Source organism: Astyanax mexicanus, chromosome 9 (genome assembly GCF_023375975.1).
Source record: "Astyanax mexicanus isolate ESR-SI-001 chromosome 9, AstMex3_surface, whole genome shotgun sequence".
Classification (NCBI taxonomy): domain Eukaryota; kingdom Metazoa; phylum Chordata; class Actinopteri; order Characiformes; family Acestrorhamphidae; genus Astyanax; species Astyanax mexicanus.
The window spans coordinates 20,904,512-20,921,103 of record NC_064416.1 but is presented as its reverse complement, the minus strand read 5'-3'; the positions used below and the strand labels follow the sequence as shown (position 1 = coordinate 20,921,103).

The following is a 16,592-nucleotide window of genomic DNA, read 5'->3' as shown; positions in this document are numbered from 1 at the left end:
TTTTTCGTGCTGAATTAGTGCCATACCTGCTTGAAGTATTTAATTCAGCATTGATAGAGAGGAAAATGCCTCCTTCATGGAAGGAGGCAATCATTTCTGTAATTCCAAAAGAGGGAAAAGATGCGCTTGATTGTGGATCATATCGCCCTATTTCGGTCCTTAATGTTGATTATAAATTATATACAAGTATAATAGCAAAACGACTTGAAAATATTTTACCACTGATTATAGATAAAGATCAAACAGGATTCATAAAAAACAGGCAGACACATGATAACATAAGACGTACCCTGCATATTATGGACCATATTAAGCAACATAACTCCACGGCTGCTTTGGTGAGTTTAGACGCCGAAAAAGCTTTTGACTCTGTAGATTGGAAATTTCTGTATAAAGTTTTGAGTAGACTGGGGTTTGACGAAGAAATTATTCAAAGTATACAAACAATATATTACAAACCAACTGCTCGTATTAAGATAAATGGTAGCCTGTCTGAAACTATTGTTCTGGAACGGGGTACGAGACAAGGCTGTCCCCTGTCTACATCTCTCTTTGCATTATATATAGAACCTCTAGCCCAGTGGATTAGACAAATGCACACCATAAAAGGAATTACTGTGATGGGTAAAGAACATAAACTAGCACTTTATGCAGATGATGTCTTGCTGTTTTTGAGTGATCCATCTAACTCCTTTGTTGAATTAATGAAAGTTATAAATGCTTATACTAAGTTTTCAGGATATAAATTAAACATTCAAAAGACCCAAGTATTGTATTTTAACTATATTCCTCCATTATATGTTAAACAACATTATAATCTCAAATGGGATAATGATTCAATAAAATATCTAGGAATTAACTTACCCAAAGACCTTTCTCAATTGTCAGAGAAAAATTTTGGACCCCTCTTTGCCAGAATTAAATCAGATATCCGAAGGTGGGATGTGATTCCATTTCTTGGCCTTATTTCTAGGGTGGAATCCATTAAAATGAACATACTTCCTCGTTTTCTTTATCTTTTTCAAGCATTACCAATTGGAATCCCTGCAAATACTTTTAAAGAATGGGACAAGATTATTTCCAGATACATATGGCAAGGTCGAAAACCACGAATTCGACTCCGTACTTTACAACTCCCTAAAAAAGTGGGAGGAATGGCATTACCAAATTTGGAAAAATATTACCTCGCCTCACAGACAAGGCCACTAATCTATATGTGTGACCCCAATTATACAGCAAGATGGAAAGACATAGAGGCCTCAACTATAAAAGACCCACCAATCCAGGCACTACTGGGGGATCAGGAATTGGCCAAGAACAAAATTGAAAATATAAAAAACCCATATATTAAAACTCCCTTAATTACATGGGTTAAAGTGACAAAAAAATACAATTTAAAAGAATCTCTGAAAGTAATCCGGTGGTGTGCTTATGATACTGATTTTATACCAAATAAACTAGATACAAGATTTAAAATCTGGTCTTTAAAAGGGATTACAGCGTTTTGCAATATCATGGTAAAATATAATTTGCAAGACTTTCAAACTATAAAAGAAAAATATTCCCTTGAAAATCAAGACTTTTACCGTTACCTTCAGATTCGGCACTACTTTAATAAAACAATTAAAATTAATTCATTTGATGACAGCATATTAAAACTATTTATTGAGGCATATCAATCTCAGCCTCTGACAGGAATAATATCTAAAATGTATGAAGGACTAATGGAATTGACAGGAAATTCTACTGAATATATTAAACAAAAATGGGAAAAAGAAAGTTGTCAATCTATTTCAAATGAAAGGTGGCCAAGAATATGTGAGCAACAATGGAAATGCACTAGTGCACATAATTGGAGGGAATTTGGGTGGAAATGTGTAACTCGTTTTTTTATTACACCTAAACAGAGACCTGGAGAGAACCAGGATTGCTGGAGATTGTGTGGGGGTGAGGAGGCCGGTCACTGGCATATATTTTGGGGCTGCCCAAAATTAGGGGCTTTTTGGTCTGATTTGCACAGTACACTACAAGAAATACTGAACTTGGAAATTAACTTTAGATTTAATATTTTATTCTTAGGAGAGATCAATCCTCAAGTAATAGGATCAAACAGATACCTCTGGAATATTTTTTTGATTGCCAGTAAGAAAGCCATAACAAAGAGATGGCGTACACCAGATCCCCCAGTAATGGAAGAATGGATAAATATAGTCAACCAAATTTACATAATGGAGAAAATTACATTTGCTATCAGGATTCAGATGCCAAAATTTGCAAAACTATGGTCAAAATGGACAGCTTACATGAAGACTACAAGACCAGATTTTATCGAAACACAATTAGAATAAATTACTATTCAGAACTCTCATTTATGTTTTCTTTGATGTATTACTATAATTTAAGGCATCCTCCAAGTAATTTGTCCTGTACATGTTTGTTTGGTGTATAATTGAGCAGATGTGTAATCAATGTTTAGAATGAGAAAATGTAAACTGTCAATGACGCCTCTTAAATGTGTACACACTGGAAAAATAAAAAATTGAAAAAAAAAAAAAGAATACATGTTACAATTTACCTAACACATGAACCTGGGTTTAGACTCTGGTCCAGACTTTAAGATGTTAAAATTTTACTGGAATGGCCCCTAGAAAAAACACGTAACCCTAATGGCAGTCTGCTTTACACCACTCCAGCTGGCGCTTGGCATTTAGACTGGTGTGCAGCTGCTTAGCCATGGAAACCCAACCCATGAAGTTCCTGATGCACAGTTATTGTGCTGACGTTGCTCACAGAAGTACAGTACTTTTAGCAAAAGTAGTAACCCTGCTTTAGCACTCAGCAGTCCCATTCTCCATTTTTCATAAAGAAACAGTACTTACTTTTTCAACATCATGGTACTAAGGGTGCTTTCACAAATACCTTGTTTGGTCTGAATTTTCAGACTTTTCAATTTAGTCTGAAGTAATATAATACAGGAAATTGACAAATCCTGCACCTAACAGCTGGGGTTATGCATAGGGCTCAGCCAGGATCTACTACTCACTCAACTAACAACAATAGCAAAACCACCACAATCTGATACTGGCTCGACAAGAATCCAGAAGCACAGCCTAACACTATGTTCATGGTCCATTGCCTCAACTGCCAAGTAACAGACCTACCAAAAAATAACCTATGAACAAACAGAATCCCTCCTTACTCTAAGCTCACTTCCTTTAACTATGGCAACAACACACTTACCTAAGCACAATCACGCACAATAAAGTAAAGTAGCACGTGTGAAAGGTGCCGCGAACCACATTTCAGACCAAAAGACAAGAGTTTGGTCTGACCAAAAGAGGTGGTCTTGGTCCACATCTACTAAATCATTGTCCAGTTCGTCTGCAGTGTGAAAACACTTTTTCTAGATGGTTCGGACTTTCAGACCACTTTTCAGACCACTTTCAGACCACAGTAACAGTAGATTAACCCTTACATATAAACAGAAATAAAAATAATCTGAGCATCAACCTTTACACTTATTCTGCTGTGGGAAGCACGTGTATGTGAAGGAGAGCTAGAATTCATCACAACACCTGGAAAAAGCAACGCACAGAATTCATAACTAACATCCTACAAACCGATTATTATGAAGAATAGAGAGATGCAGCCCATGTTAATAAAGTTCTTTAGTCCGCTTATTAAAACTGCAGTGTGAAACCAGAACCAACCAGACCAAATGTAAATAAAACCTTGGTGTGGACTCTGGTCTCTGGTCCGGATTTTAGGACTTTCAGCTGTAGCAGCGCAGAAATGTGATGAATAGATAAGTCACTATTCTGAGTTATGCAGTACAACCATTTTCTGTAAAAAAAATAAAATAAAAACACTTTCATAAAAAATATTTTTCATTAAAAAAAAAATTAAAACAGGCTTTCATACCTACCTTGTATATATAATTCTGGTTCCTACTTCAGAGGGTGTTCACAGCATTTCACTACATTAAAGTACATAAGTTACTTTTTATTTAGTATTTTTTACTAAATTTAGTATTTAGTATATTTTATTATTTAAGTATCTGTATTGTATGAAAGCCCATTCCTACCACCTAAAAAATATCTTTTTTCTCATTATGTTGAGATAGTTAGTCATAAGTTTGAAATGGTAAGCCATTATAAGACTTTTTCTCACCTGCTTCTGTCTTTAGAGTCTACTAATATCTCACACTAATGACTTAGTATCTTAAAATAATGAGATGGTAGTTTACTTAATAAAACAGGGAATAGGCTTTTATAGTATTGGTATCGTTGATATGTCGGTGCTGTATTTACTTGGTATCGTATCGTTATACCGGTTGTATTGTGTAGTATCGCACAGCACTAGTAGAAATGCCCGCTGGATTTGGGGCGGGATTTTTTTTCCCAGCTCGTGACGTAGCTCATCCCCAGCTCTCCGTCCATCGACATGGCGCAGGGAGCGGGGGAGCTCGGAGTGCTGGAGGAGTGAAGCTTCAGAGAAAACCCACTAAAACAGGGCGAGAGAAGTTCCACAGCGAACACCAGACCTCTTCTTTTATGGTTTAGACTCCAGCTGAAGTTGTGGTGAGTTGTTTTGGAGTGAGTGTTGATGAATAAATCAGTGGGAGTTACTGGCGTTATACTTTCTAAACTTGCTGTAGCTAGGATACGTTACTTTTACCCTGCTCTGAGACCGGGCACTTTATCGCGGTTATCTTTATTATTTCGTAATTCTGAACTAAAACGTTAAGTAGTTATCTAACCTAGGGTTAGCTAGTTATTTTCGGTTAGGATAGAACACTTTATGGATTAGTTTTGACAGCAGAAAATGAAGGTAGCTAACTGCTTATTTCCTAAGCCTGAGGGGTCTTCTTCGTTAGGCGAAAAATCCAGGAAATCTGTGTCCACTTTGCTGTTAACAAAATTAGGTTAATTAACTAATAAATACATTTACACACAACATATTCCACACGTATAAACCCATAGTTATTAATATGTGTGTTTAACAACAGGAATGAAGGGATGGAGTTAAAGTTATTAGTTAACTGAACGGCTTTAATGCTGTGGTGTTAAAGCAGGCTGTTCCACGTAATCACGACGGAAACAGGCGGCTTTTCCCCACTGGAAACTCTGGGAATATGGAGAAATGCCTCAGGTCTCCTGTGGTTCATTTAACTATCTACCTGCAGTAATACGTTGCTTACAGTCAGTCTGAAAGGCAGCAGTGTAGTTAGACCTACTAGCTAAAACAGTGTATTAATTCACTACATTCAACAGCGTAAATCTTATTTAAATTGTCTGATTCTATTCTGTTTGTCAACAGCTTAATTATTGGTATGCATACAGCTCTTAAAACGTTGTTTTATTCTATAAACTACGGACAACATTTCTCCCAAATTCAAAATAAAAATATTTCCATTTACAGGATTTATTTGTAGAAAATGAGAAATGGCTAAAATAACAAAAAAGATGCAGAGTTCATGTTCATAAAGTTTTAAGAGTTCAGAAATCAATATTTGGTGTAATAACCTAAACCAAACCTAAACTATTGTTTAGCTAAATGTGGTACTTAGAAGAATCTAAAGTATAAAACATATTCTGATTTGCTTAAGACAAAATAAGTGTACATGTGTTCCGGTATATCTATATTTAATGTCTTCAATATTAAATTTACAATGTAAACAATCATAAAAAGACATTGAATAAGAAGAGGTGTGCACAAAATGTTTTCTGGTACTGTAAATCTGAATATTTATTGTAGGGTATTGTAAACATACAGTGACTATCTAAGCATTCTGAGCTCATCCAGTGAATGTGATGTACATGAGGCAAATTGACAGTTTGCTTGGAAATTAACACTTCAAAAGCCGATCTTCACAGTGTGTATGCATTCTACTGTTCTTCAGAGCACACTGTTTGTGTACTTGTGCAGATATATCAGTCACAAATACTCAGGAAGATCTCATTAGTGTATGAAAATTCGTTGACTTGTTTTCTTTCTGTGCATGTGTATAAGCAAAGTAGATATCTCCTTTTAAAAAAACTATATGCTATAGATAGCCTACCAGTCTGTCTCCTCTGCCTGCAGTTGTGAAGGGCTGAAATAAGGGATATTCTTCTGTGCCACTCCAGCTTGGAATAGGAGCAGGTTATTTACGGTTTATTTAAAACCGGCATCAGACGGATGTCCGTAAATATAAGAGCTGACAGTCTCTGTATTGAATGGCTGCCCGTGTGTATATCTCTTCTTCATGACGACACTTAGTAGCTTAAATATAAATACAATCCCTTATATAATGCAATAAACTAAGCCTTTTTTTTACATGTAACTAATATACAGCAGTGTTTGGTGTAATATGACCATGATATAAATATTATGAACAACATGGTGTATTTAACTCTGTCCTAAACAGTCTAACATCACCTGTGTCCAATCACTAGAAGGCTTCTCTGTGGGTTTACGATGGTGCACTGTGCGAAAAACTGGAAATCAGAACAGCTTATGTTTCTCTCTATAAAGTGTGGCGTCAGGCCTAAACCAAAATAACACAGTACTTTACCTCGAGTTATAATTAAAAACCTGACATTTGAGAGCACATCACATGGCACATTTTTGAGCTTCTTGATAAAAAGTAGCACAGGGCTGTTTTCTGATATGTTGCATTATTTTAATGCAGTTGATTCAGTATGTAATTATGCGCAGTGATAAACAATCACCAATTGACATTGGATATTTGTATTTTTGCTCAATTATAATTGGGCAATTTGATCAGTTTCTCAGTACAACTTTGAAAGTCATACATATATTATTTAATATATATATTTTATATATGTAATATTATTACACAATACGCCTAATATATTGTTTTTGGTTTGGAGGAGCAATGGTCTTTTTTCCCTGTTCTTTAGTGAAGATAATTTTTATTGTTTGGTTCAGTGTCAGCGAAACATTTTTTTAAAATGTTGCAGCCCAACGACTTTTAAAAGTAAAGTCACCATAGGTGTACATCCTCTGCTGACTGGTTATAGTGTGATGTGTAGCTCCATCCATCTCATTTTTCTCCTGCAAACTGTCTTTCCAACTTCAGTGTACTGATATTAACATAGTAGATGGTGTGAACTGGAAAGAAAGGGCCGTTTTTGTTTTTTGGAAACCATTTATGACCAGGAGGAATGTTTCTGTATGTGTTTAATTTGTATTTTGCAATTGAATGGAGTTGTATGGAAAATGGGGCATGGCATTATTTGAACTTCATTTAACAAATTAATTGAGCAGTTAATATAATAACTGTTGGAGGTGCCTATAAATCACCCAGCAAGTAGTCAGAATGTGCTCTATGGCTCCTTAAGATTTCAGTATTACTATAAGAACTGAACTCTAGGTTCAGATACAAATAAGATGCCCTGCTCCTCTGTATTGCATAACTTTTTAGAAATCATTTCTGCTGTATGATATGGAGAAGAGTGCATTAGGCCTGGTGCTGAAGAGTGTGTTCTTGCCCATGCAACTTGCTTCTGCTCTTACATGCTTGGCTTCCAGCGAGTTTGCTGACCTAGGAGTTGCCTGCCACAAATACTTGTATTTTTCCTCCCAGACAAAAGACCTGAAGGCTGGTATTTTTTTTCCTCAGCATGTGCCAGTGAAGGTTTGTTTCTGTCAGCCAGTTCAGAGTTCAGAGTAGGACAGTGGTTAATACAGCAGATCCAGTGGAGTGTAGCCTAGAGGCACCCAGACTGATGGATCTCAAAGGCCATTAGGGCCTTTTCTTTTTTTTTTTTTTTTCATTTTTATTCACGCTTGTTACTTTCCATTGCAGAGTAGCATTGAGTGTTGCTTCAAGGCGTGCTTACTAGGAGAGCAAAACAGAGGGAAATATTTGCATTCCGAGTATTAGGAGTCAACTGCTTCCTTTCAATTAAAGTGCACAGTAATGACTGGTCTAGTGCTGCTAGTTAGATCTCTAAAACTAGCTGCAACATGCAATTACACTGAAGAGACTGGCCTTTTAGCTTGGGCCTACATTCACAACCCTGTCCACTTAGAAGATTACAGTAAAAACAATCACAAATATATTGATATGCTCAAAAAAATACAAAATGCATTATTTCACCATGTGTTGATTTTTCTGTAGGTCATCTTTCATTTTTTTCTTCTGCGTTTTTGTGAAATTTCCTGTTTTCCTCTGTTTGGCCTCACTCTGATGTGAAATACCACTGACCACATGTATCTGGAATGCATAATATTTCTGCATGCTCATAGCATTAGTTCCTGAATTTTGAGTTTTACTTCTATACAGTGATTTAGATTGTGATGAGCATCACAAAGACCTTGTGTTATCTCTGCCCGGGCTGGGAGCCATTGTGTTCCAGCCACGAGAGGAAATTCCAGTGCTGCAAGAATCTGCAATGCAAAGCAATGTGTACTACTGTGTGTGTGTGTGTGTGTGTGTGTGTGTGTGTGTTTGGGGTTATAAACCCGTAACAACTCGTTCCATAGAGAAGATACTGTGCTATATTATGAGTACTGCTAGTTTTAACAACTACCGGTATGTTTTCTTGCGCTATAAACATGATTTCGAATGGTAACAGTTCATATTTTTTCCATTAAAGTCTACAGTGGATTTTCCGATACATTCCTTTCTTTGTTGCAAATATTGGGATGTACATGGTCTTATGCTTGAATGACAAAAATATCTATGAAAGAGAAATGTGCACAAGGAGGAAGGCTTGAGTTCTACCGTGTGGTCCAATCATGTAAAAAAATAGCAAAGAAAAAAAATCACCATAGGTGTACATCCTCTGCTGGCTGGTTATGGTGGGATGTGTAGCTTCATCTACCATCTCATTTTTCACCTCCAAACTGTCTTTCCAACTTCAGTGTCTAATTCCAACAGTATTTCCTGTGCTAAAATTGGCAACCCTGTGGAATACGTTTTTAATCCTTATTTTGCTGTATTATAAAAAAAACAGTGCTACATTTAGGAATGAAGTGATTGATAATTTGGGTGGAACAGACCACATGCTAGGCCTTTCGGTAGTTTTGAACTTCGTCTCAGCTAGTGCTCTAGCTGAATATTTTTTTTGGTCTAAAATATCATTTAAACATTATTTTTTGTTTTCTCATTCGCAACCGGTGCATGCTGACTCAGCAGCTTGGGGGTTAAGGATGATTGTAATTTCGTCAGTTTCATAGCAAGTCTCCCACTGCTTTTAGTCACTACTGGGCAAACTATAAAATGCAAATTTAGCTAGTGTGGTCCTCTGTTGTTGGCTGATTTAGCAGAACTGTCAGTTAGCATTCTCCTTCAAGCATGTTTAGCCATCCAGTGATGTTGCCTTAACAACAGCAGGTGATGCAGTTTGCTAGCTATATGTGATTAGGAGAAAGTATGTGCTAGCCTTCATTCTGAGGTTAGGTTGTACATGTTCTTGTTTTTGTACAGAAAAAAGAACATGATTGATGTGTCTTTTATTAGACTGATGTCGCTACACCTAAATATTTGGTCTCAGTAGTAGAATTAGTAGTGTTCTGGCCTTTGGTGATTTGACCTGTCATGTAAGAACTCTTTGATCGCTTGGATGACATTTTAGCAGCTATAGTACAGCACTTCAGGGAAGATGAAATAATCACTAACAACATGCTGGCCCAGACCTTGAGGATATCATGGCCTCTGAACACTGTTTAGTCTACTGCAGCTGAGCTGTGGGCTGAAAAGACAATACAAGAAAATGGTATAGACTAATTCCACAACACACAACATGAATTTCATCTGCTTGTGTCAAATATTCCTTAGCGACATTGGGGTCCTGACATTTTTACTTTGGAATCTGCACTGACAGAAGTCAGTGTCTTTTCATTAAGTCTCTGGTTGTTTTATCCTCAGAATTGACTGACTTGTGTTCAACACCACATGCTTCCTTTTTGTCTTTGTGTTCAGTGATGCTGTTGCTTTAAATGCATATTGGCCTCTGTGCTTTAGGACACAACAGATTGAATCACCAATGTAAAATATTTGTGGTATTTTGCATCAGTTGGTTTCTGAATCAAACTTCAATACTGCTGAAATGCTTTTGAAATGCTTTTTGCTTTGTACTCTTTAGCTTGTGGTGCAGAAAGGCCTCTGAATCCCATTGCATTTGACAGAACTGTGACTCCTGCAAAACCAGGATGTACACAAATGCAGAACTTGCTGTGGATTTCAGAAGTCAGTTAGCTGAAGATAAAGGGATTTTATAAAATAAAGCAGTGTTTGAAAGGATTTCTGTCAAACCCACCAGCACAGATAGGCCAGTCAGTCTTGACAGAATTGGACTCTGGATGAATTAATGCTTTTAAGTTTCCACGCCTTTTTTAAGGAATGCTGGCTAAATAGTAATTTACTCAAAGCAGCATTTGCTGTGTAATTTTGGGAATTTGGGGGTTCTTTCTGAGGGACGTCTCTGAGAGTTCAGAGCTGGTGCGAAAATAGTTCACAGTGCTCCTTCTAGTAGGATCCACCTTAATGTATAAATCATTGATCTATCTAGATATGTTTGAGCTCCTGTAATGAGTGATGAAGTAGTAGACTTAAGTTGAGTGTTGATTTACATGCCCTCCAACTTGGATTTTGTTTCTTTGATGTGGTGTGTGTTTGTGGGTGGTTTCTATGAAAGTGAAAACCGCCGCCTGAATGCTGGGTGTCACCAGTGTGTTAGACCAGCTGTTTAAATAAAACTCTCCATTCAGCTTGTGATTAAACAGTTTCTCCAACCTGGAAAATCACAAACTGCTGTGTTAAGAAAATAGTTAGGCTAGCAGTCTAGAAGCTGGTTTCTTTAGAAAAGCTAAATCTTTTTCACCTGACATGCAGTAAAATAAATCTTTATGTACACAGCAATGGTGGCCTTACAGCTGTGTGACAACATGTTCTTATTTAAAGTGGTTCATTTTTGGAATTTCAGTGTTTCTGTAAGCATTGCTAGTTTTAGCTCAGAAAGTGGTCAATGGATACAAGAACATGACAGGGTTGCTCTTCACTTGTTTGTTCTGAGGACTAAGGCTCAGAGAAAGCTGCCGCTGTGTTCTTGGGCAGTGATCCAAAAGAGCCCCGCTCTGTGCCTCCATTGGTCCCTCAACAGAGTGTCCTGTGTCCCGAGTAGTAGCACGAACACTGTGCCAATAATTGAGGTAAATGGCTCAATTATTCTTTCAGATGTATGGCCAGTGGTCGTATCCTGACTGGGTAACCCAAGGAACAGTGGCTGAGATGGGAATCATCCAACCTTTCACCCAAAAGATTTGTTGTGTTGGCAGACATTCGAACAAGACCACAGCCAGCAGGAACACCCCCCAATCCTGAATGCTATACAGACCTGTGGATGGGGCATTGTTGATGTTGTTGCTGCTGCTGTTGTGTAATTCACTTTTAGAGAGCTACAGCTTTGTAAGCCACTAATCAGTTTAAGATTTGACCAATTAACACATGTTCGAAATGGAGCACATATTTCTTTTGGATATAATAAATATAGGTTTGCTATTTTGGCTCTTTTTATATTTCTTACCAGGTAATTAGCTTTCTATATTTGTAAGAGAACTGTTGCCCCAAAGGATAACCATATATCAACAGCTTTTCTATTTTAGGAAAATAAGTTTTTCTTTCTTTTTAAAAAAAATTGGGACACCTTTTTTTACGTTATAAACTAATGTGTTATATTTACACTTTTGTTGTATTCCTTCATGAAATATCAAACAGTAGTAAGGAAAATTACTGATTTATCCTAAAAATGTGCTCAATATATAGTTATTCATTGAAAAGATTGAATTATTGTATTTAACTTCGAATTACTGCCCAACCTTTCAGTACTTGTATGTAGAAATATTATCATTAATCTGCTTTTTCCTTTCCCAGGGTTAATTCACTGGTCCCAAGATGATGTCCGATGCCAGTGACATGTTGGCCGCTGCCTTGGAGCAAATGGATGGCATCATAGCAGGTAAACCTTCTGCTGTGTATATAATTAGAAAATATTTTTTTCTTTTGTTCCCAGTTGGGCAGAAGATTTTTCCTGAAAGTGTACAGTAATATTTGAAATACAACAGATAAAATGAATACAAATGTGGACTAGTTAGAATTAATACATACATAATGTAGTAAGTATGACTCCCATTTCATTAGTGTCCTAATATGTAATAAATGCCATCATGGTAACAAATGATAACAAATTTAGTGAGACAGCAATCTCAGCAGTTGTTCAGGAGGCATGTTGGAACGTATTAAGCATTGTAAGTTGTATTAAAATATATAAAAAGTAGCAACACAACTTTGTTTGGGGGTTTAAAAATACTCTGATCTTTTCATTTCAACATTTACAACCCAGTTTACAGCCCTGTTTACAACCCTGTTATTACTTTGTGGTGATTGTCCTTTTATGGAGGGTTTGTGAAAAAATATGCTAAGCTCTGCTTTTATTTTTTAACCTGTAAAGGCTTGCATAAATTGCATATTAAAGCCTATATTTAGAACTGTAGCTAAAACACTGTAATTATTCCTGAGTTACTGTCCTCTCATTGTGTCCTCTCAGCACTATGTGTTGTTAGCAAGCTTTAGAGATTAAAGTGGGTTAGCTTTTAGCCTTTCTCCCACTCACTCCCTGGGTTTGGCCTTCCCAGTTGGCTTTCTTGAGTTTTTAGTTAAAAATAAGCCAGATATTAGCAGTCTGATCTGTCTTGAGCTCCAGTTTGTTTTTGAGGAAGTGGAAAATGGAGACAAGAGATGGTAAAAATCAACTTGGGTAGTGTTAGATTTAAAGATGCGTAACACTGATCCCAATTTAACATTACTTAACCTTTATTTTTCTTAACCACATATCGAGTTTAGGCTCTTTATTCTGCAGACACTGACACAGGAAAATCTGTAGTAAAAAGGCCTGGAGAATGTATGTGTGTTTGCCGTGCTCTCATAACTAGTAACAACAACACAGCTCTGACTAAAGCTTTTTGGTAGCGAGCTGTGTTTATGTAAATATTGGGGGTAAAATTATGAGTCAAAACTTTAGTTGGCAGATTTTCCTTTGAAGAAGAAACACAAGTGTTTGAGGTTCATGATTTGTCAGTTCCATGTCATATCCATGACCTCTCGTTATTGAACTATAACAAAATAAACACAGTTTAATATTCAATGGCCCCTTTAAACTGTAGATTTGATGACACTAAATCGCACAGTACAGTAAGAACTTTACAGTCTAAGAGTGCTCAAAAAGAGTAAATTGTTTAGAGGGAGATAAAGATGCAATTGTGAAAATACTATTTGGCTGTTCCTCAGCATTAGTCTAGGTCTTAATGCTGCATTACATGCTGTTAGCAGGGTGGATTAAGTCCCTCATGGTAAAGAATGACTTCTACTTCTACTATTTTATGTCACTGATGGAAATAAGACTCAATTTTTCACAACAATTTTTCACAACAATTTTTTCTATTCATTTTAATGCATTTTTAAACCAGACACTCTGATGGAAATCGTATACCATTTACAATTCTGCATCATCCATGTCTTCTGTGGAATTTCTCCAAAATATCTTCTTGCCTTTTCGATTTTTATTGTCTTCTCAATAGTATTGTAAGATGTCAGTGCTAGAAACTAGGAAGTGTTTGAAGGGTATGGTATTTGGTGACTTTTATTACAATAGCAGTGGGTTTGACAGTCAATGATGCTGAGTCTCAATGGACTCTCTTATGAAGTAATGCTGCTTTTCAGCACCAGTTAATTATGGGGCTGGCATTTCAAGTAGAAGTAGCCTGTCACATCACATGATGCCCTGAGGAGTTAACTATAGCCTTTATTCTGGCCTATTTCTGCCTCATATTCCCTGGCCTGAAGTCAAAGAGTTGCCCTCAGTGCTCAACAGAAGGGCACACTGTTTTGGGTCCACATTGTTAGATAATCCTGTCTTTTACGACTGTTCCTTTATTCGGGAATCATCATTTTTTAGTGGTGCTTGATAAAGAGCATTGGTTTGGGAATTACTTCTGAATACTAAAAGCACATAGTGTTTAGATATTGTAGAAAAATTAAATCTTCATATTCTTTACATATGTGAGTAGCCACAGACATCACACTTGCACCACCATGTTTGACCTTCAGTACAATTTTCTTTTTCTGACATTGTGTTTTATGCCAGATGTAACGGGACACACACCTTTCAAAAAGTTTCACTTTTGTCAGGTCAGTCCGCAAAATATTTCCCCAAAGTCATGGGGATTATCTAGAGGTTTTCTGGCAAATGTGTTTTTTTTTGTTTGGTCATCAGTGATTTTTGCCTTGGAACTCCCCCATTGATAAATTGTAATCTTATTATTGAATCATTAACACTGATCTTAACTGAGGCAAGTGGGACCTGCAGTTATTTAGATATGGGTTCTTTTGTAACCTCCTGGATGAGTCCATGCCCTTTTAAATGTTATTGGCCCTATTGTACTTTTTCACATGGGACCTGATTGGTTTGGATCGCTTTTTTCCCCTTAATAAATGAAATCATCATTTAAAGACTGATTATTGTCTTTATTCAGGTTATCTTTGTCTGATATTAAAATTAGTTTGATAATCTGAAAAATACACGTATTACATAAAAGCAAAAACAAAAGAAATCTGCAAGGGCCCAATTAGTTTTCACAGCTCTGTACATTTTAAAAGTTTTTTACTCAAGGACAAGCCTATACAGCCTCGATCCTATTTTAAAAAATTACATTACACATAAAGAAAATAAAAGGTTAAATTAATTAGAATCACCTCTTAGTACTAAAATGAATGAATACATTTATGCTGTGTTTTTGTGTACAGTGCTATACACCCAGTTCATTATGCTGTAAAACACTAGTTACCTTTCATTAAGCATCATTTGTTTGCCGATGTTTTCAGGAACAGTCTGTTCCTTCATTCAAAGACAAGTCCTCTTTCTTCTGTTCATCCTGCTTAAACGTCACAGTAATCACAGTGAAAACATCTGCATGATCACACTAACTTAACACACTAACTACTTCTAACCCCATTTCCTTCTTCCCCTCCTTCACTTCTCTATCCCTTTATTTCCCTTTGACCTCCTTTAAGCCCTATCTAAAAATTGGTTATCTTAATTCCTATTACTTTTGTACTTAATTATTGTAAGTCGCTTTGGACAAAAGCGTCTGCCAAATGTAATGTAATTTAATGTAATGTAATGATCCAGGAACCTTTCGACATGCTTTCAATGTGTCTCACAGGCTCCAAAGCACTGGACTACTCCAATGGCATCTTTGACTGTCAGTCCCCGACCTCGCCGTTCATGGGCGGACTGCGTGCTCTGCACCTGCTGGAAGATCTGAGGGGGGTTCTGGAGCTCATGGACTCAGAAGAGAGAGAGGGACTGCGCTGCCAAATCCCTGACTCTACTGCAGACAGCCTGGTGGAGTGGCTGCAGGGCCACCTGGTACGCATTCTGCGTCTGTAACAGTGTCATGTTACTGCTGTTTGTTACTACATATAGGCAGATAGCAACATCACACTGTTATTAATATACTCTAAACAGAACTGGAATTTCTATTTGAATATTTTGTATATATTAGGGTAATGGTTTTATGCAATTAAAGTTCTATCAACTTGCTACTTGCCAGTACTGTAGCCTAGTAGTGTTAGCTTTATCAGGTTCTTCAGAGCAGTGGCAAAAAATATGTGATTAGCATACTTTCTGAAAATATAAATACCATAATGTTGGTAATCTTAATCAAGCAATTCTTAATGTGATCCTGTTCTAACTGTACAGTGAGAGAAAGAGATTTGAAAGGCTGCCAAAGGAATGCCAGAGTCAGCATGTAATACCATAACTCAGTGTGTTTACTCAGAGATTTGTGTTGGTCCATTCGCCATTTAAGGTGGTGTTAGGAGAACAAAGGGCTTAGGGAACACACTCAGATTAGAGACAGCCTTTTTTATTTTTTCAATTATTATGATTCTATTCTTTTATGCTTTTATTTTATGACCTTTTATGATGTAATCTCAGTGTAGCCATTACTAATTGAATTTGTTTAAATAGATTTAGTGATGTAGAAGTTAATAATATAGCTTATTTCAGACCTTAAAATGCATTTAATATTATCTTTTTCTCTCACAGTCAAATGGACACATTTCAGTGACTGGTGATATTTACCAGGATAGACTTAATCGCCTTGAAAGTGACAAGGAATCACTTGTTCTTCAGGTATGTTTGAGAACATATCCTCTTTTGTTATTTTTTAAATAATAATAATTATAATTTTGTTAATAATATATTTTGATATAATAATTTTGTTATTATCTCAGATAAAAAAAAAAGTCATCATGTTAATAGGTTAAATGAATGTGTTAAATAAAATAAATGTGTTGCAGGTGAGTGTATTGACAGACCAAGTAGAAGCTCAAGGAGAAAAGATAAGAGACTTAGACCTGTGCCTTGAGGAACACCGGGACAAACTTAATGCCACTGAAGAAATGTTGCAGCAGGTAGGTTGCAAGACTCGGTGCTGTCATGACCAAATTATAAATAAAAAAAAGAAACAACTTTAATATAACACTGTTTACTCAGTTTAATACCATATCGTATAGGATT

General features: G+C 36.5%; 2 protein-coding genes across 6 annotated transcripts in view; one reads left to right on the top strand and one right to left on the bottom strand.

Annotated features, from left to right (window-relative positions):
- The window catches only part of nr1h4 (nuclear receptor subfamily 1, group H, member 4), a 192,904-nt gene that overhangs the window by 94,108 nt on the left and 82,204 nt on the right, over positions 1-16,592 (bottom strand). The gene's annotated exons all lie outside the window — the stretch shown is intronic.
- The window catches only part of ppfibp1b (PPFIA binding protein 1b), a 31,875-nt gene continuing 19,704 nt past the window's right edge, over positions 4,422-16,592 (top strand). For 3 of the 5 annotated variants that reach the window (XM_007250543.4, XM_007250544.4, XM_007250542.4), the window contains exons 1-5: positions 4,422-4,580; positions 11,885-11,969; positions 15,232-15,437; positions 16,119-16,205; positions 16,373-16,486. In XM_007250543.4, the coding sequence (XP_007250605.3) occupies positions 11,906-11,969; positions 15,232-15,437; positions 16,119-16,205; positions 16,373-16,486 (471 nt within the window). In that variant the 5' untranslated portion in view covers positions 4,422-4,580; positions 11,885-11,905. The remainder of the gene's footprint in view (positions 4,581-11,884; positions 11,970-15,231; positions 15,438-16,118; positions 16,206-16,372; positions 16,487-16,592) is intronic. The other 2 variants (XM_007250546.4, XM_007250545.4) reach the window with 1 other exon arrangement.